The 15,253-nt window shown below is 40.8% G+C and overlaps 1 protein-coding gene across 2 annotated transcripts in view; it reads right to left on the bottom strand.

Annotated features, from left to right (window-relative positions):
* The window catches only part of LOC126236994 (general transcription factor 3C polypeptide 1), a 351,606-nt gene that overhangs the window by 304,155 nt on the left and 32,198 nt on the right, over window positions 1-15,253 (bottom strand). For both annotated transcript variants that reach the window (XM_049946720.1, XM_049946718.1), the window contains exon 3: window positions 2,656-2,849. In XM_049946720.1, coding sequence (XP_049802677.1) covers window positions 2,656-2,849 — 194 coding nt within the window. The remainder of the gene's footprint in view (window positions 1-2,655; window positions 2,850-15,253) is intronic.

Here is a 15,253-nt window from a genome sequence, read left to right as displayed (position 1 = left end):
TGATTTTCCATTAAGCAATTTTAGTTGATTTCTGATTCCATGGTAACTTATCTTAACATCTTTCATTTTGACATTTGTGTAAAGAATGAAAGAAGGAACCTCATTATGATTTTGCTCTGCAACAATGTTGGAGGACCAAAATCATTGTTTCAGTCTTTTCTTTATTGGCTTCTTAGCTGAGAGACTGAAAAGATGATTTTGATCCACTTATTGATTTTATCAAGGACCACAACTTCTTAGGACTTTTTAGGAGTTAATTTGTTCAAGGATCATTTTACAATGATACAGGATTTCTCAGTTTAACACCAGGAAAAATGTAAGTCATACATAGAGACATATGAATATATGTAATGAGGAGAATACAGGTTATCGGCAGTGGCCTTGTTCAAGGAACCATTCGAAATTTGCCTGAAATCATTTATGAGAGCTACAGAAAACCTGAATTAGGGTGACCATAACACTGACAGAAACCTTCAGCCACGCAATCAATGTGTTTTGTGGCCATGATACTTAAATTCCTGTCAGTGTGGAGAATGATTATGTCACAGTTTTTGAGAAGGTTGTGGATAGCTGATTGCTTCAAACAATTGGGAACAGATTTGGGGGAAGAATGTAAAGCCATACTGGAGGCAAGGGATTTTTGTAAAGTATTCACAGGTTAGTCAGATGGTCTTTTATAAGGATTATAGCTATAGGTAGGATATAGCCAAGTAAGATAATGTTTTGGACTGGCTGTGATCTGGCGGGTAAACAAAAACAAATTACTTCCCCTCGGGTGAAAAATGAAGGAAAAAGATCCCCTAACCATGTGCACTCAGCTGATTTAAAACTGTCGCACAGGCAACAGTTCGATAATCCATGCATCAGCTGTTTACCCACCACGCCCCCCATAAGCACCCAGCTGCTCACCAGCAGGCACACAAGCTGGAACTGCCTGCTCTAGAGGAAGAAATTTGCACCAATAATACATTAATATTCAGCACTTCTGTTAACTTTATGTTGCATTCTGTACTGGTTGTCAAGTAAGAATGAGTAAAATATGGAACAGACAAACAAATTGCTACGTTATCAAACACCAGATGTCAAAAGATTTTAACCTTGTAAATGGGAGGTACTATAATGACAAATCAGTATTTTTTCCTTATGAATCCATGGTGTTTCAAAATCTGGAGGAAGAGAAATAGATTACATTAAATTTCTGATGTCATCTCTATCTTTTATCTGTCTTTCTTCTTCTGTCACCTCCTTCGTTACCTTTCCTCCTCCTGTTCTTGGTGTGTTAAGATGTTCATGTCATTGTAAACACGTGTAAGAGTGAATAATTATTTTTTTCTTTCCAGTAATGACTCTGGTTTTATAATTTATTAATATTAATCTATTAAATATGTTACTAACAGGTTCCCAAGTGGAAACGTGGGCAAGTCTTATTGCACGAGCACAAATAACCAGCTTGGGCAATATTTGTTTAGCCACTATTGTGACCACCTCATTGAGAACTACAAATTATAATAACTGATTACAACCTGCACATTATTTGATTTTAGAAAAGTCTGAGTGTCCAGTGCGAAGCACATCAGCACATTTGAGATATTCCATCATCATGGTCACGAAAACAAAATACCAAGCCAGTTGCTCTGAGAGAATAATATTTTGTGCCTTATAGATTTTAAATCTGTAGACCTTTCATCAATTTAATTTGCCTGGTTCTTATGATGGTGAGTTAAAGAATGAAACAGTTGTTGGTGGTGGTGGTTGTTAGTGTTTAACGTCCCGTCGACAACGATGTCATTAGAGACGGAGCGCAAGCTCGGGTTAGGGAAGGATTGGCAAGGAAATTGGCCGTGCCCTTTCATAGGAACCATCCCGGCATTTGCCTGAAACGATTTAGGGAAATCACGGAAAACCTAAATCAGAATGGCCGGAGACGGGATTGAACCGTCGTCCTCCCGAATGCGAGTCCAGTGTGCTAACCACTGCGCCACCTCGCTCAGTGAGAAACAGTTGCGTGGCTGAAATAGGTTACAAGTGCAATGAAGTGATATAAAAAAAATGGGAACAACTATAGACACATTAGGCTTTACTTCTACAGGAATATCTAGTTAAATTGTTATCAAATTGCCTCATCCATGTCTATGTAAGAGCTCTCAATGTAAAGATTAAGTGGACTGCTGAGAATATAAGTAATTTTGTATTATACATTATTAGTTCAATACTGATATCTTAGACTCTGAGTTAGGTATCACACAATCTAGAAAATATCGGATTTCCATTGAAACTATTTTTAGTCTTAAATAATCTAGCACTAACACTGTAGTCACTGCTAACATAACCCAGAAAATGTTTTACATGGTATTTCCTTATGCAAAAAAATGGAACCGAACTACACAGACATGTTAGAGCAAAGCAGACAATAGATGTAACACTTGCAGGCTATTTTTCATATTTAAATTACAACTAGAGTGTTACACCAGTATATGACATAGCAATAGCTTGAATGACAACAGTTGTGTCAGAAAATACACACAACGGGATGAATATTAAATGTCATTACTTGACTACGCATCCTAATGCTGGATACAAGATCACTTACTCTGAAGCATGCACATGTATAAACTAGATATTTAATTACTGAAACTTGAGATCAGAAATACTCACAGGTTCTAAAACTGTACCAAGTTCTGGATCAACATATTTATAACGATCAAATATTATCAATGGATTTCGTGGTTCATGTAACTCATAAAATTCAACATCATCCAATTCTTTAATTAGTGTCCAAAGGAATTCTTTTGAAGAGTCATCCAGAATCAGATCAAATCCTGGTCGCTCTTTCAGCCTCAGCCAGAGATCTACAAAATTAAAATATAAGTTTAAAACATTCCAGAGATCAGGGTTAATACACAACTGGCATATAAATATTATTGCAGCCCGAGATCTTTAGTGGGATCTATAGCACACTGCATTGATGTAATTAAAAGAACTAACAAAAATATAAATTCAGAAAAGTACACACACACACACACACACACACACACACACACACACACACCTCTCCAGGATAATTTGATCTGTCTATTAAAGATTGATAAGGCAATGAGAAGTAGCAAGACAGTGCGTACCACTTGAGACACGAGAAAATAGTAACACTTAGCTGCTTCTGTCTGAAAAGACCACTGTAAATGATCAAACATTTTGTCAACTTAACTAGGCCTGCCAAATATTTGACCATGTACAGTGCTATTTTATATGTTTGTTGAGCATAGATCGTGTTTGACATGTTTGCCAGAAAGTTTGACAAGATAATGGATGTTATCTGTGATGGTGTTTCACCACATATGCTTAGTGAAAAATTGTTTTATTACAATTGATCTCATTATATCATGAGTTTCCAGAACCATAAAAACTGCAGTCAAGTATAAAAAAAAATTGCACTAAAAATTACCAAAATGGTAGAGGCATAATATCTTCCTCAGTCATATATTACACTTGAAAAGGTTATGAACAAAAGCAATATTTTAGGCATGCAGTCACATACAAGTGGAATGAAAGAAAAGAAATTGAAGTTCTCTGGTTCTTCCACAGATGATGTTGGCTATATGCTCCTGCATTGTGATATTTTAATGAACTGTCTCAGAGGAATAAGTAGAAGGAAATAAATGTTTGCATACTTGTGTCTTCTTTTTCAATACGAGGGCAAAGTAATGCTAAACAATTATTGAACGTTTCACTGACTATTTGCAGAAAATTGATGTAATAATCAGGTTCTGAATGTAATATTTCCATTAACATGTTTTCAGTTGTACATTTATCTCTCATTTTAAACCATTCCCTGGACCAGCATCTAGTTTTCTTCTGCTTTAAACGCACTGCTAGAGTCAGTGTTGTGGTTTGATGCATCTCTCCATGCTACTACAGATGCTTTACCTCCATTTGTAGCCATTCCCACTAGTGCCAAAATACGGTGTACACAAAAAGATTCCGCTTCAAAAGTAAGGTTAAATTACAAGCTTTCTTGGTACATGTACAGGCTTGTTTGACTCATATGTGGCTAGATAAGATTGAACTCGACACACAAGTTTGCTCCTTTAGGAGGGCCGTAAGAAGTTCTAAAAAATTTCATTATCCATTTGAAGAAAGTTGATATCATAGAGTTCTGAGGGTAATATTTCCTTTATCAGATACCGATAGGCAAATCTCTCATTTTAAGCCTTCACTGTACCACAGTCCTTTTTTCTTCTTCTTTTTTTCTTCTTCTTCTTTAAACATAGTGACAAAATCAATCCCAGGACTGGTTTGTCTGCATTAGTGGTCATTCTCATTACTGTCAAAATATTTATGAAAACGGTCAGTGTCTGCTTCAAAATGAGGTTTAACTGACAAACGTTGTTTGAATGTGTACTTGGTAAATCTGTGGCTAGATAAGAGTAACTTTGTCAAACCCCTATGATCACTTACGGGGGCCTTAACGTGAGTATTGAACAATTAGCACTGGTTTTTCTGTAAGCCTACTATGGTGAGAGGTGCTTTTACACTGTAGTTTTCATGATGGGTATTATAGAGCAAACAAGACCGGTTTTACATTAACAAGTCAAACCTATTGTGTTACAGATCTTTAAATTTGTTAGAGAGAGAGAGAGGGGAGAGAGGGAGAGAGAGAGAGAGAGAGAGAGAGAGGGAGAGAGAGACGCCTTGATACAAGCACATTGCTCCAGTTCAGTTTAGAGTAATAATGGATATATTGTAAGATCATGTTTCAGAAATAAGGGAAGCTTATAGGAATGCATGTAGACATGCATGTAGATTTCTGATAAGGTACATCCAATGTTTATTTTTCAGTACACAGACATCAACAAAAACATTATGACCACCTGCCGAACAGTTTGTTGGTCCACCTCTGGAACAGCAGTGATTTTTTGTGAGATGGATTTGAGAAGTCCTTGGTACATTTCCGGAGATGTATGGCATCAGACATATGTCATACAATTCCCATAAAATATGGGCTGGTGGTTTCTGGTCACAAAATACCATCCCAGATGTGTTCCATAGGGTTCCATTCACATAAATTTGGTGGCCAAGACATCAACATGAGTTCGCTATGCAATGTCCCAGTCTTTAGCACTCTTGGTGTTTTCTGTCTCATAGATGTCTTTCTTATCCCTTGTGTTGAAGCTGAATGCAGTGCATGGTGGGAAATTCAACTGAACTGTCTTACTGTAGGGCTTCAATTGATAACGACTATTTATTATTACTGATAACCTTATTACAGTACAATCAAACTTCAAATAATATTATATGCCACTGACTTTAGCTGAACTATCTGGTCAGCAACTTAATTAAACCTTGGACCACTTCGTGTGACCAGCTATTATTTCAGAAAACTTTCTTATCATCCGCAGATGAAAATCTAAAAACAAAGATGATGTAACTTACCAAACGAAAGAGTTCGCATGTTGATAGACACACAAACAAACACAAACACACACACAAAATTCAAGCTTTCGCAACCAATGGTTGCTTCATCAGGAAAGAGGGAAGGAGAGGGAAAGACGAAAGGATGTGGGTTTTAAGGGAGAGGGTAAGGAGTCATTCCAATCCCGGGAGCGGAAAGACTTACCTTAGGGGGAAAAAAAAAGACAGGTACACACACACACACACACACACACACACACACACACACACACACATATCCATCCGCACATACACAGACACAAGCAGACATTTGTAAAGGCAAAGAGTTTGGGCAGAGATGTCAGTCGAGGCGGAAGTACAGAGGCAAAGATGTTGTTGAATGACAGGTGAGGTATGAGTGGCGGCAACTTGAAATTAGCGGAGGTTGAGGCCTGGTGGGTAACGGGAAGAGAGGATATACTGAAGGCAAGTTCCCATCTCCGGAGTTCTGACAGGTTGGTGTTAGTGGGAAGTATCCAGATAACCCGGACGGTGTAACACTGTGCCAAGATGTGCTGGCCATGCACCAAGGCATGTTTAGCCACAGGGTGAGCCTCATTACCAACAAACACTGTCTGCCTGTGTCCATTCATGTGAATGGTCAGTTTGTTGCTGGTCATTCCCACATAGAAAGCTTCACAGTGTAGGCAGGTCTGTTGGTAAATCACGTGGGTGCTTTCCCACGTGGCTCTGCCTTTGATTGTGTACACCTTCCGGGTTACAGGGCTGGAGTAGGTGGTAGTGGGAGGGTGCATGGGACAGGTTTAACACCGGGGGTGGTTACAAGGGTAGGAGCCAGAGGGCAGGGAAGGTGGTTTGGGGATTTCATAGGGATGAACTAAGAGGTTATGAAGGTTAGGTGGACGGCGGAAAGACACTCTTGGTGGAGTGGGGAGGATTTCATGAAGGATGGATCTCATTTCAGGGCAGGATTTGAGGAAGTTGTATCCCTGCTGGAGAGCCACATTCAGAGTCTGATCCAGTCCCGAAAAGTATCCTGTCACAAGGGGGGCACTTTTGGGGTTCTTCTGTGGGAGGTTCTGGGTTTGAGGGGATGAGGAAGTGGCTCTGGTAATTTGCTTCTGTACCAGGTTGGGAGGGTAGTTGCGGGATGCGAAAGCTGTTTTCAGGTTGTTGGTGTAATGGTTCAGGGATTCCGGACTGGAGCAGATTCGTTTGCCACAAAGACCTTGGCTGTAGGGAAGGGACCGTTTGATGTGGAATGGGTGGCAGCAGTCATAATGGAGGTACTGTTGCTTGATGGTGGGTTTGATGTGGACGGATGTGTGAAGCTGGCCATTGGACAGATGGAGGTCAACGTCAAGGAAAGTGGCATGGGATTTGGAGTAGGACCAAGTGAATCTGATGGAACCAAAGGAGTTGATGTTGGAGAGGAAATTCTGGAGTTCTTCTTCACTGTGAGTTTAGATCATGAAGATGTCATCAATAAATCTGTACCAAACTTCGGGTTGGCCGGCCTAGGTAACCAAGAAGGCTTCCTCTGAGCGACCCACAAACAGGTTGGCGTACGAGGGGGCCATCCTGGTACCCATGGCTGTTCCCTTTAATTGTTGGTATGTCTGTCGTTCGAAAGTGAAGAAGTTGTGAGTCAGGTAATGTCAGGTAATGAGGAAAGAGGTTTTAGGTAAGGTGGCAGGTGATTGGCGTGAAAGGAAGTGCTCCATCGCAGCGAGGCCCTGGACGTGCGGAATATTTGTGTATAAAGAAGTGGCATCAATGGTTACAAGGATGGTTTCCGGGGGTAACAGATTGGGTAAGGATTCCAGGCATTTGAGAAAGTGGTTGGTGTCTTTGATGAAGGATGGGAGACTGCATGTAATGGGTTGAAGGAGTTGATCTTCGTAGGCAGAGATACGTTCTGGGAGGACTTGGTAACCAGCTACAATGGGGAGGCCGGGGTGATTGGGTTTGTGAATTTTAGGAAGTAGGTTTCCCACCTCCAGAAAGGCAACTCACTCACCCTTCACAACCTTTCCAGCAAACCTCAACCTCCTCTCATTGCACACAGACCCAGTCTCTCCCATCTACTCAATCTCCCACTTCCAGCACCACTCCCCCAAAAACCTCAAATTCTAATCAACACAATCTGGAACCACAACACCCTAATTCAGTAGTTAACCTTTCCTCCAAACCCCTCTCCCAATCCGAAACCTCTGTCCTATCCAAAGGCCTCACCTTCAGCCCTACTTCCAGATTCAACCAAACAGCCCTCGTCAAAGTTTACTGTCCTACACTCGTACTCTCTGCTGGAAATATCACTTTGCCACGAAGGAAAATGATCTTAATCCTACTCCTAATGATACAACTCCCCAAGACACTATCCAAATTGAGCCCTGCCTGGAACAGTTCCGTCCACTGTCACAGCAGGATCCACCTCCTCTTCCTCAAAATCACCCTCTCCAAACCTTCCAGGAATTTCTCACTTCCAGCCTTGCCTCTCAATCCTTCTTAAAAAAAACCTTAATCCTACTCCCAACATCACCACTGCTGAAGCCCAGGCTATCCGTGATCTGAAGGCTGACCGATCCATCGTCATTCTTCCGGCGGACAAGGGTTCCACGACCGTGGTACTTGATCATCGGGAGTATGTGGCTGAGGGACTGCGTCAGCTTTCAGACAACACTACATACAAAGTTTCCCAAGGTAATCCCATTCCTGATGTCCAGAAGGAGCTTCAAGGAATCCTCAGAACCTTAGGCCCCCTGCAAAACCTTTCACCTGACTCCATCAACCTCCTGACCCCACCGACACCACACACCACACACCCCTACCTTCTACCTACTTCCTAGAATTCACAAACCCAATCATCCCGGCCGCCCCATTGTAGCTGGTTACCAAGACCCCCCAGAACATATCTCTGCCTACGTAGGTCAACATCTTCATCCCATTACATGCAGTCTCCCATCCTTCATCAAAGACACCAACCTCTTTCTCGAACGCCTGGAATCCTTACCCAATCTGTTACCCCGGAAACCATCCTTGTTACCATTGATGCCACTTCTTTATACACAAATATTCCACACGTCCAGGGACTCGGTGCGATGGAGCACTTCCTTTCACGCCAATCACCTGCCACCCTACCTAAAACCTCTTTCCTCATTACCTTAGCCAGCTTCATCCTGACTCACAACTTCTTCACTTTCGAAGGCCAGACATACCAACAATTAAAGGGAACAGCCATGGGTACCAGGATGGCCCCCTCGTACGCCAACCTATTTATGGGTCGCTCAGAGGAAGCCTTCTTGGTTACCCAGGCCGGCCAACCCGAAGATTGGTACAGATTTATTGATGACATCTTCATGATCTGGACTCACAGTGAAGAAGAACTCCAGAATTTCCTCTCCAACCTCAACTCCTTTGGTTCCATCAGATTCACCTGGTCCTACTCCAAATCCCATGCCACTTTCCTTGACGTTGACCTCCATCTGTCCAATGGCCAGCTTCACACATCCGTCCACATCAAACCCACCAACAAGCAACAGTACCTCCATTATGACAGCTGCCACCCATTCCACATCAAACGGTCCCTTCCCTACAGCCAAGGTCTTTGTGGCAAACGAATCTGCTCCAGTCCGGAATCCCTGAATCATTACACCAACAACCTGAAAACAGCTTTCGCATCCCGCAACTACCCTCCCAACCTGGTACAGAAGCAAATTACCAGAGCCACTTCCTCATCCCCTCAAACCCAGAACCTCCCACAGAAGAACCCCAAAAGTGTCCCCCTTGTGACAGGATACTTTCCGGGACTGGATCAGACTCTGAATGTGGCTCTCCAGCAGGGATGCGACTTCCTCAAATCCTGCCCTGAAATGAGATCCATCCTTCATGAAATCCTCCCCACTCCACCAAGAGTGTCTTTCCGCCGTCCACCTAACCTTCGTAACCTCTTGGTTCATCCCTAAGAAATCCCCAAACCACCTTCCCTGCCCTCTGGCTCCTACCCTTGTAACTGCCTCCGGTGTAAAACCTGTCCCATGCACCCTCCCACTACCACCTACTCCAGTCCTGTACCCGGAAGGTGTACACAATCAAAGGCAGAGCCACGTGTGAAAGCACCCACGTGATTTACCAACAGACCTGCCTACACTGTGAAGCTTTCTATGTGGGAATGACCAGCAACAAACTGACCATTCGCATGAATGGACACAGGCAGACAGTGTTTGTTGGTAATGAGGATCACCCTGTGGCTAAACATGCCTTGGTGCACGGCCAGCACATCTTGGCACAGTGTTACACTGCCCGGGTTATCTGGATACTTCCCACTAACACCTACCTGTCAGAACTCCGGAGATGGGAACTTGCCTTCAGTATATCCTCTCTTCCCGTTACCCACCAGGCCTCAACCTCCGCTAATTTCAAGTTGCCGCCGCTCATACCTCACCTGTCATTCAACAACATCTTTGCCTCTGTACTTCCGCCTCGACTGACATCTCTGCCCAAACTCTTTGCCTTTACAAATGTCTGCTTGTGTCCGTGTACGTGCGGGCGGATGGATGGATGGATGTGTGTGTGTGTGTGTGTGTGTGTGTGTGTGTGTGTGTGTGTGTGTGTGTGTGTACCTGTCCTTTTTTCCTCCTAAGGTAAGTCTTTCCGCTCCCGGGATTGGAATGACTCCTTACCCTCTCCCTTAAAACCCACATCCTTTCGTCTTTCCCTCTCCTTCCCTCTTTCCTGATGAAGCAACCGTTGGTTGCGAAAGCTTGAATTTTGTGCGTATGTTTGTGTGTCTATCAACATGCCAGCGCTTTCATTTATGTAAGTTACATCATCCCTGCATTTTCCACCTTATGATTGATCCGTAAAATCATAAAATCATTTACTATGACAGTTTGCCAATGACTCTGCTGACTGAATGCTACTGCTAGTTGCCGTAAACACAGGGCAAACAAACACACTGATGTGGCAAGAGAGACAACTAACCAATGCTACTGCCTGCTAAATTCGCACCAATATTCAGATGTGCTATGAGAGCAGCAACCTTAGCACTATCATACTTCTCAAACCACTGTTGCACAATTCTAGCCTTGTCACATGTACTATTATCCTGATTGAAGGGGCCATCGCCAATGGAGAAGTCACCAAGCAGGAATGAAGACAGTGCCTTCAATTGCTACCACAGGTCCCAAGGAAGACCCGGTAAATGCTCCCACAGCATAATACTGTAGCCACAGGCCTGAATCCATGGTGCAATATGCCTTTGGGGATAGCTCTTTGCAAGGATGATGGCATATTTGGATGCGACCATTGACTGGATGTAACAAATAATGTAGTTCAACTAACTAGGTGATGCATTTTGAACAATCCATGGTCCAATTTGAATGATTCCATGCCACTGCAAACATACCTGACAATGTCACTGGGTCAGCTTGGAAACATGTAGGGGTCATCTGTTACAAAGCCCCACGTCCAACATTTGCACTGAATGGTGTTCTCTGAAACACTTATGCCTGCTCTGCATCTACACCTACACCTATACTCTGCAAGCCACCCGATGGTGTGTGGTGAGGTATTCTTCTTGTACCACATCTTTTCCTCTCTTCCCTATTGCACTTGTAAATGGCATGTGGAAAGAACGATTGTCGGTAAACCTCTGAATTAGCTCCAGTTTCTTGTATTTTCTTGTTGTGTTCATTTAGCACAATGTAAGTGGGAAGAAGTATATCCTGCCTAACTTTTCCTGGAATATACTCTCTTGGAATTTCAACAGTAAGCCTCTTTGTGATGCAAAATGCCTATATTGTAGGATCTCAAACTGGAGTTCGTTTAGCATCTCCGTAATGTTATGCTGACTACACAATTTCACGTTAAAACATGCATATCTTCATCGGATCTTCTCTGTATTTTCTAAGAATCAAATCTGGTAAGGTTTGCAGACTGATCAGCAATACTCAAGAAAACAATTGTTTGTTCTGTAAGCCACTTCTTTCATAGATGAACTACATTTCCTTAAAATTCTTCCAATGAATCTAAACTCGACACAGAATAACAATAATAATAATAATAATAATAATAATTGTTACTATCATTATCACCTATATATATAATTTTGTATGGAACCCTCAAATGGCTAGCCCTACTTGCTCTCTGCCCCGCCCCACTGCTTTCCATATGTACTATCTGAATCTGCATTTATGGGTTGGAACATAGGTCAGTTGTCACTAGCCATCCTTAAACTTCGTTTTGGCCAGTGTAGTTGCAGTCAGCCAGAGCTTAACGAGTGTGTAGTATCCATAAGACAGTTAGCACTCGTAGTGTGAGGTTATGTTGTTTGTTGTTATCTGAGTTACAATGAACAGAAAGTTAACTACAGAACAGTGTGTATTGGTTTTGCAGACATAGTGGAAACATGACTGTAGTTACACTGATGTTTAGGACTTGTCTTTTCCAAACATCCAACCTTCATTTCAACAACATACTCTTGAATTACATTTAAGATGAAGAGGCTGAGTTGGTAGCAGATCTTCCTTGCTCAAGTGGAGCAAAGTCTGTTATTACAGAAGAAAATCTTACATTGTCTTAAGAATCTTAATGTTCTTGCACAACATTTTGTGCAATCACCAACAAAATCTAAAAAAAGTGTCCAAGGAGTATGGAATAGCAAGAACAAGCCTACAGAAGATTTACTTCAAGGCTTAAATGAAGATGATCCCAACAACTGAATAGGAGTCAGCGAGTTGTGTACAATCCGACAAGAAGCCGATCCTAAGATTTACGAAAGCACTCTGTGGAGTAATGGAGTGACTTTTAACGTGCATGGCAGAGTGAATAGAGACAACTTTGTCTACTGGATTCTGTGAATACTCTTGTGGTGATGGACACAAGAGTAAAATACTTCTGGTGTGAGTGTATGGGCAGGGATTTTCAGTGGTGGGCTAACTGGGCATACCTTACTTAATAGTGTCAGTTCTGCAAATTACCTAGATATGCTTCAAGAAGTGTTGTTAGAGCTGCAAAATAGTTCTTTCTTTAAAGATCTGCAGCTGGTTATGGAAAAAACTGATATGGCAGCAAGATGGAGCAGCCCCACATTATGGAGTTATTGTGAGAGACTTTCTAAATGAAAACTCTGATGAATGGTTGGTAGTCAGGGTGCTATTCATCAACTTCCATGATTCCCAGATATCACACCCAGGGATTTTTCAGTATGGGTTACAATAACAAAATTCTGTCTGTTCCATAAAGATTAGTGATGTTGAGCAGTTGAAGGAATGAATCCCATCAGAATTTGAAAATCTACAGTCCCAAAAGATTTGAGACAAACTTCTGTAAATCAATGTTGAAAAGATGCAATGTTTGCTTAGAAATGCATGGAAACAACTTTAACCATATTTTGTAGGTACAATGAAGTTCACATTTATTTCTGTGTTGATAATAAATTAGTATTTTCATTTCTCTAGTATTGTTGTAAATAATGCATTTCTGACAGTTAACTTTTGGCCCACCGTGTATATGAAAGTCACTGGAGGTCAGCACCTCCACTGTGACCAGATACACAAAAATTATTTTCCGCGACACACATTACCTTGCATTTGGTATTGAAATACCTAAATAAGTTTATTTGTACCTAAGTTACATATTTGTTCATTACTGTGGAGCACAATGCCCACCATTTAAATTCAATAAATGATATTTTTTAAACTGCAGCCTGAGGCTGGGGTCACAAGAATACAATCTGAGAATACATACAGGATATAATGTGGTTATTCAGTGTATCATTGTTAGGAACGTAATAAAATAGTATTTTATGTGACTCTTCCACCTATTTTACAACCTTTCTGTTCATATGTGATACAGAACATGCCAATGCTGCAATGTGGTTCCACATGTGGACCGATAAATTGGTTCCCATATCATGTCTCATGTGGCATGGTGTTTAGTGACACTATGTAAGTGCTTGAATGACATCACAGTCAAAATTAGCCAATAGCACATCAAATGAATGATACATTAAACAGCCTGCAAGGGACAGTGTTTTTTCTTTTATGAAATACACTGAGGCTTTGGACACACTGACAACCAAAATCATCGTACACCACAAATTAAATGGTTACTCACTATCAAAAGTGATTGCAGGCATGTTCATAAAGGTGACTGCATGGTAAATTTAGTTCATAAACAAACTGCAGTTTAAAAAATCTCATTAATTGGATGGAAATGGTGGGCTTTGTGCTCCACAGTAATAGACAAATATGTAAATTAGCTTCAAATAAACCGATTTAGGTAGTTCATCTACCAAATGGTGAGTAATGTAGTTCATGGATAGGCTTTTTAGTATACTGGTAACAGTGGAGCTAACAACATTTGGTGACTTTAAAACAGGTGCAAATTCAGACAAAATAATAAAAACTAAACTCATTTATTTATTAAGCTCACATGATCTTAGAAATAAAGCTCAAGCACTAGACTAACAGAATAGATTATGCAATAATTATCAAAAAACTTTAAAAATTACATAAATTGCAATAGCTTAAGGCTTTTCATTACTAAAACTACTTTTGTCAGATGTCAGTGTGAAACTTAGTGAGTAACCATATGATTTATAATTACATAAATTGCAATAGCTTAAGGCTTTTCATTACTAAAACTACTTTTGTCAGATGTCAGTGTGAAACTTAGTGAGTAACCATATGATTTATAATGCACAAGTTCACAGACTTTTGGTCCAGTTCAGTCATTACTAATAAATGAGGCAAACGTTCCTCCACAACTCAAGGAGAGAAATGGGTTACTGTTTGCCAGCCTGAAAGGATCTGACAATAAATGGATCAAGTTCTATTAAACTCTGTTGCAGTATTATAGTTACTGCTGTACTATCACAAATATCAAGATACAGTAGTTTCAAAACATAGCAGAACTGGAAATAATGTTACACTGAAAGTACCACCTGGCTTGATTAGGGTCAGGAAGAATATACACGGTTTACATCTACGTTATAATGCAACTATTCTGCAGATGTTCAAGCAAAAATACTTTCAAGTTAAGAAAACTTTTACAACAGTAATTACAAACCTTATGAAACAGGTGAACAGCAAATTAATAGTGCGTTCTGGAAATACGAGCAAATGATATTGTGAACTAACTGACACATATATCACAAAATTGCCAAGATGATTCACAATGAACCATTAAGACACATTTTGGTAACACAACCAATGCATATAAAGGGAAATAAGGAAGAAGTCTCAGCTAAAGTGCACTTATTATGGCGGCAGTTCTTGCACTGCATGCTGATTTTGGCAATTCGTTGACATAGTCATAGCCAATCGGGTGGTAGTATATGGTAGTCAATGAGAATCGTTGAATCTAATGACTTCTTTCAGTAAAAGATAAAAATTGATCACATTTGTTTTCAATGTGAAAAGTACCCAAATAACTTTTAATGACCAGGTTATAATGAATTTCAAGGTTGCTTACCGAATTTTGTATTTTTTGGGGCCTGTAAAAAATTGGACATGCCGACAGACAGCCCGAGGGCTGGGTTAGGTTGGAATTTAACAGTTTGGTTGTGAGGTAGTGCAACCATCTAATGTGAATAAAAGAAAACTAGATGTGCTGACAGACTGACCTGCAGATTGGCCCTAGGTCTATGTTAAGTTATAATATTGCTTGCCAGTTGACGAAGCCAACAAACCTTAACACAAAAATATGATTCTCATTATATGCTGATGTGTAGCATAGCCTGAAATATACATCTGTCATTGCAATAATCTACTTGTATCTCTTATTTCCAATTTTGCTAAAAATTCTGACAAGTTGATTAAATTCTAACCTAACAGAATAC

Source organism: Schistocerca nitens, chromosome 2 (assembly GCF_023898315.1).
Source record: "Schistocerca nitens isolate TAMUIC-IGC-003100 chromosome 2, iqSchNite1.1, whole genome shotgun sequence".
NCBI lineage: Eukaryota > Metazoa > Arthropoda > Insecta > Orthoptera > Acrididae > Schistocerca > Schistocerca nitens.
This window is presented reverse-complemented; position numbering and strand designations above follow the sequence as displayed.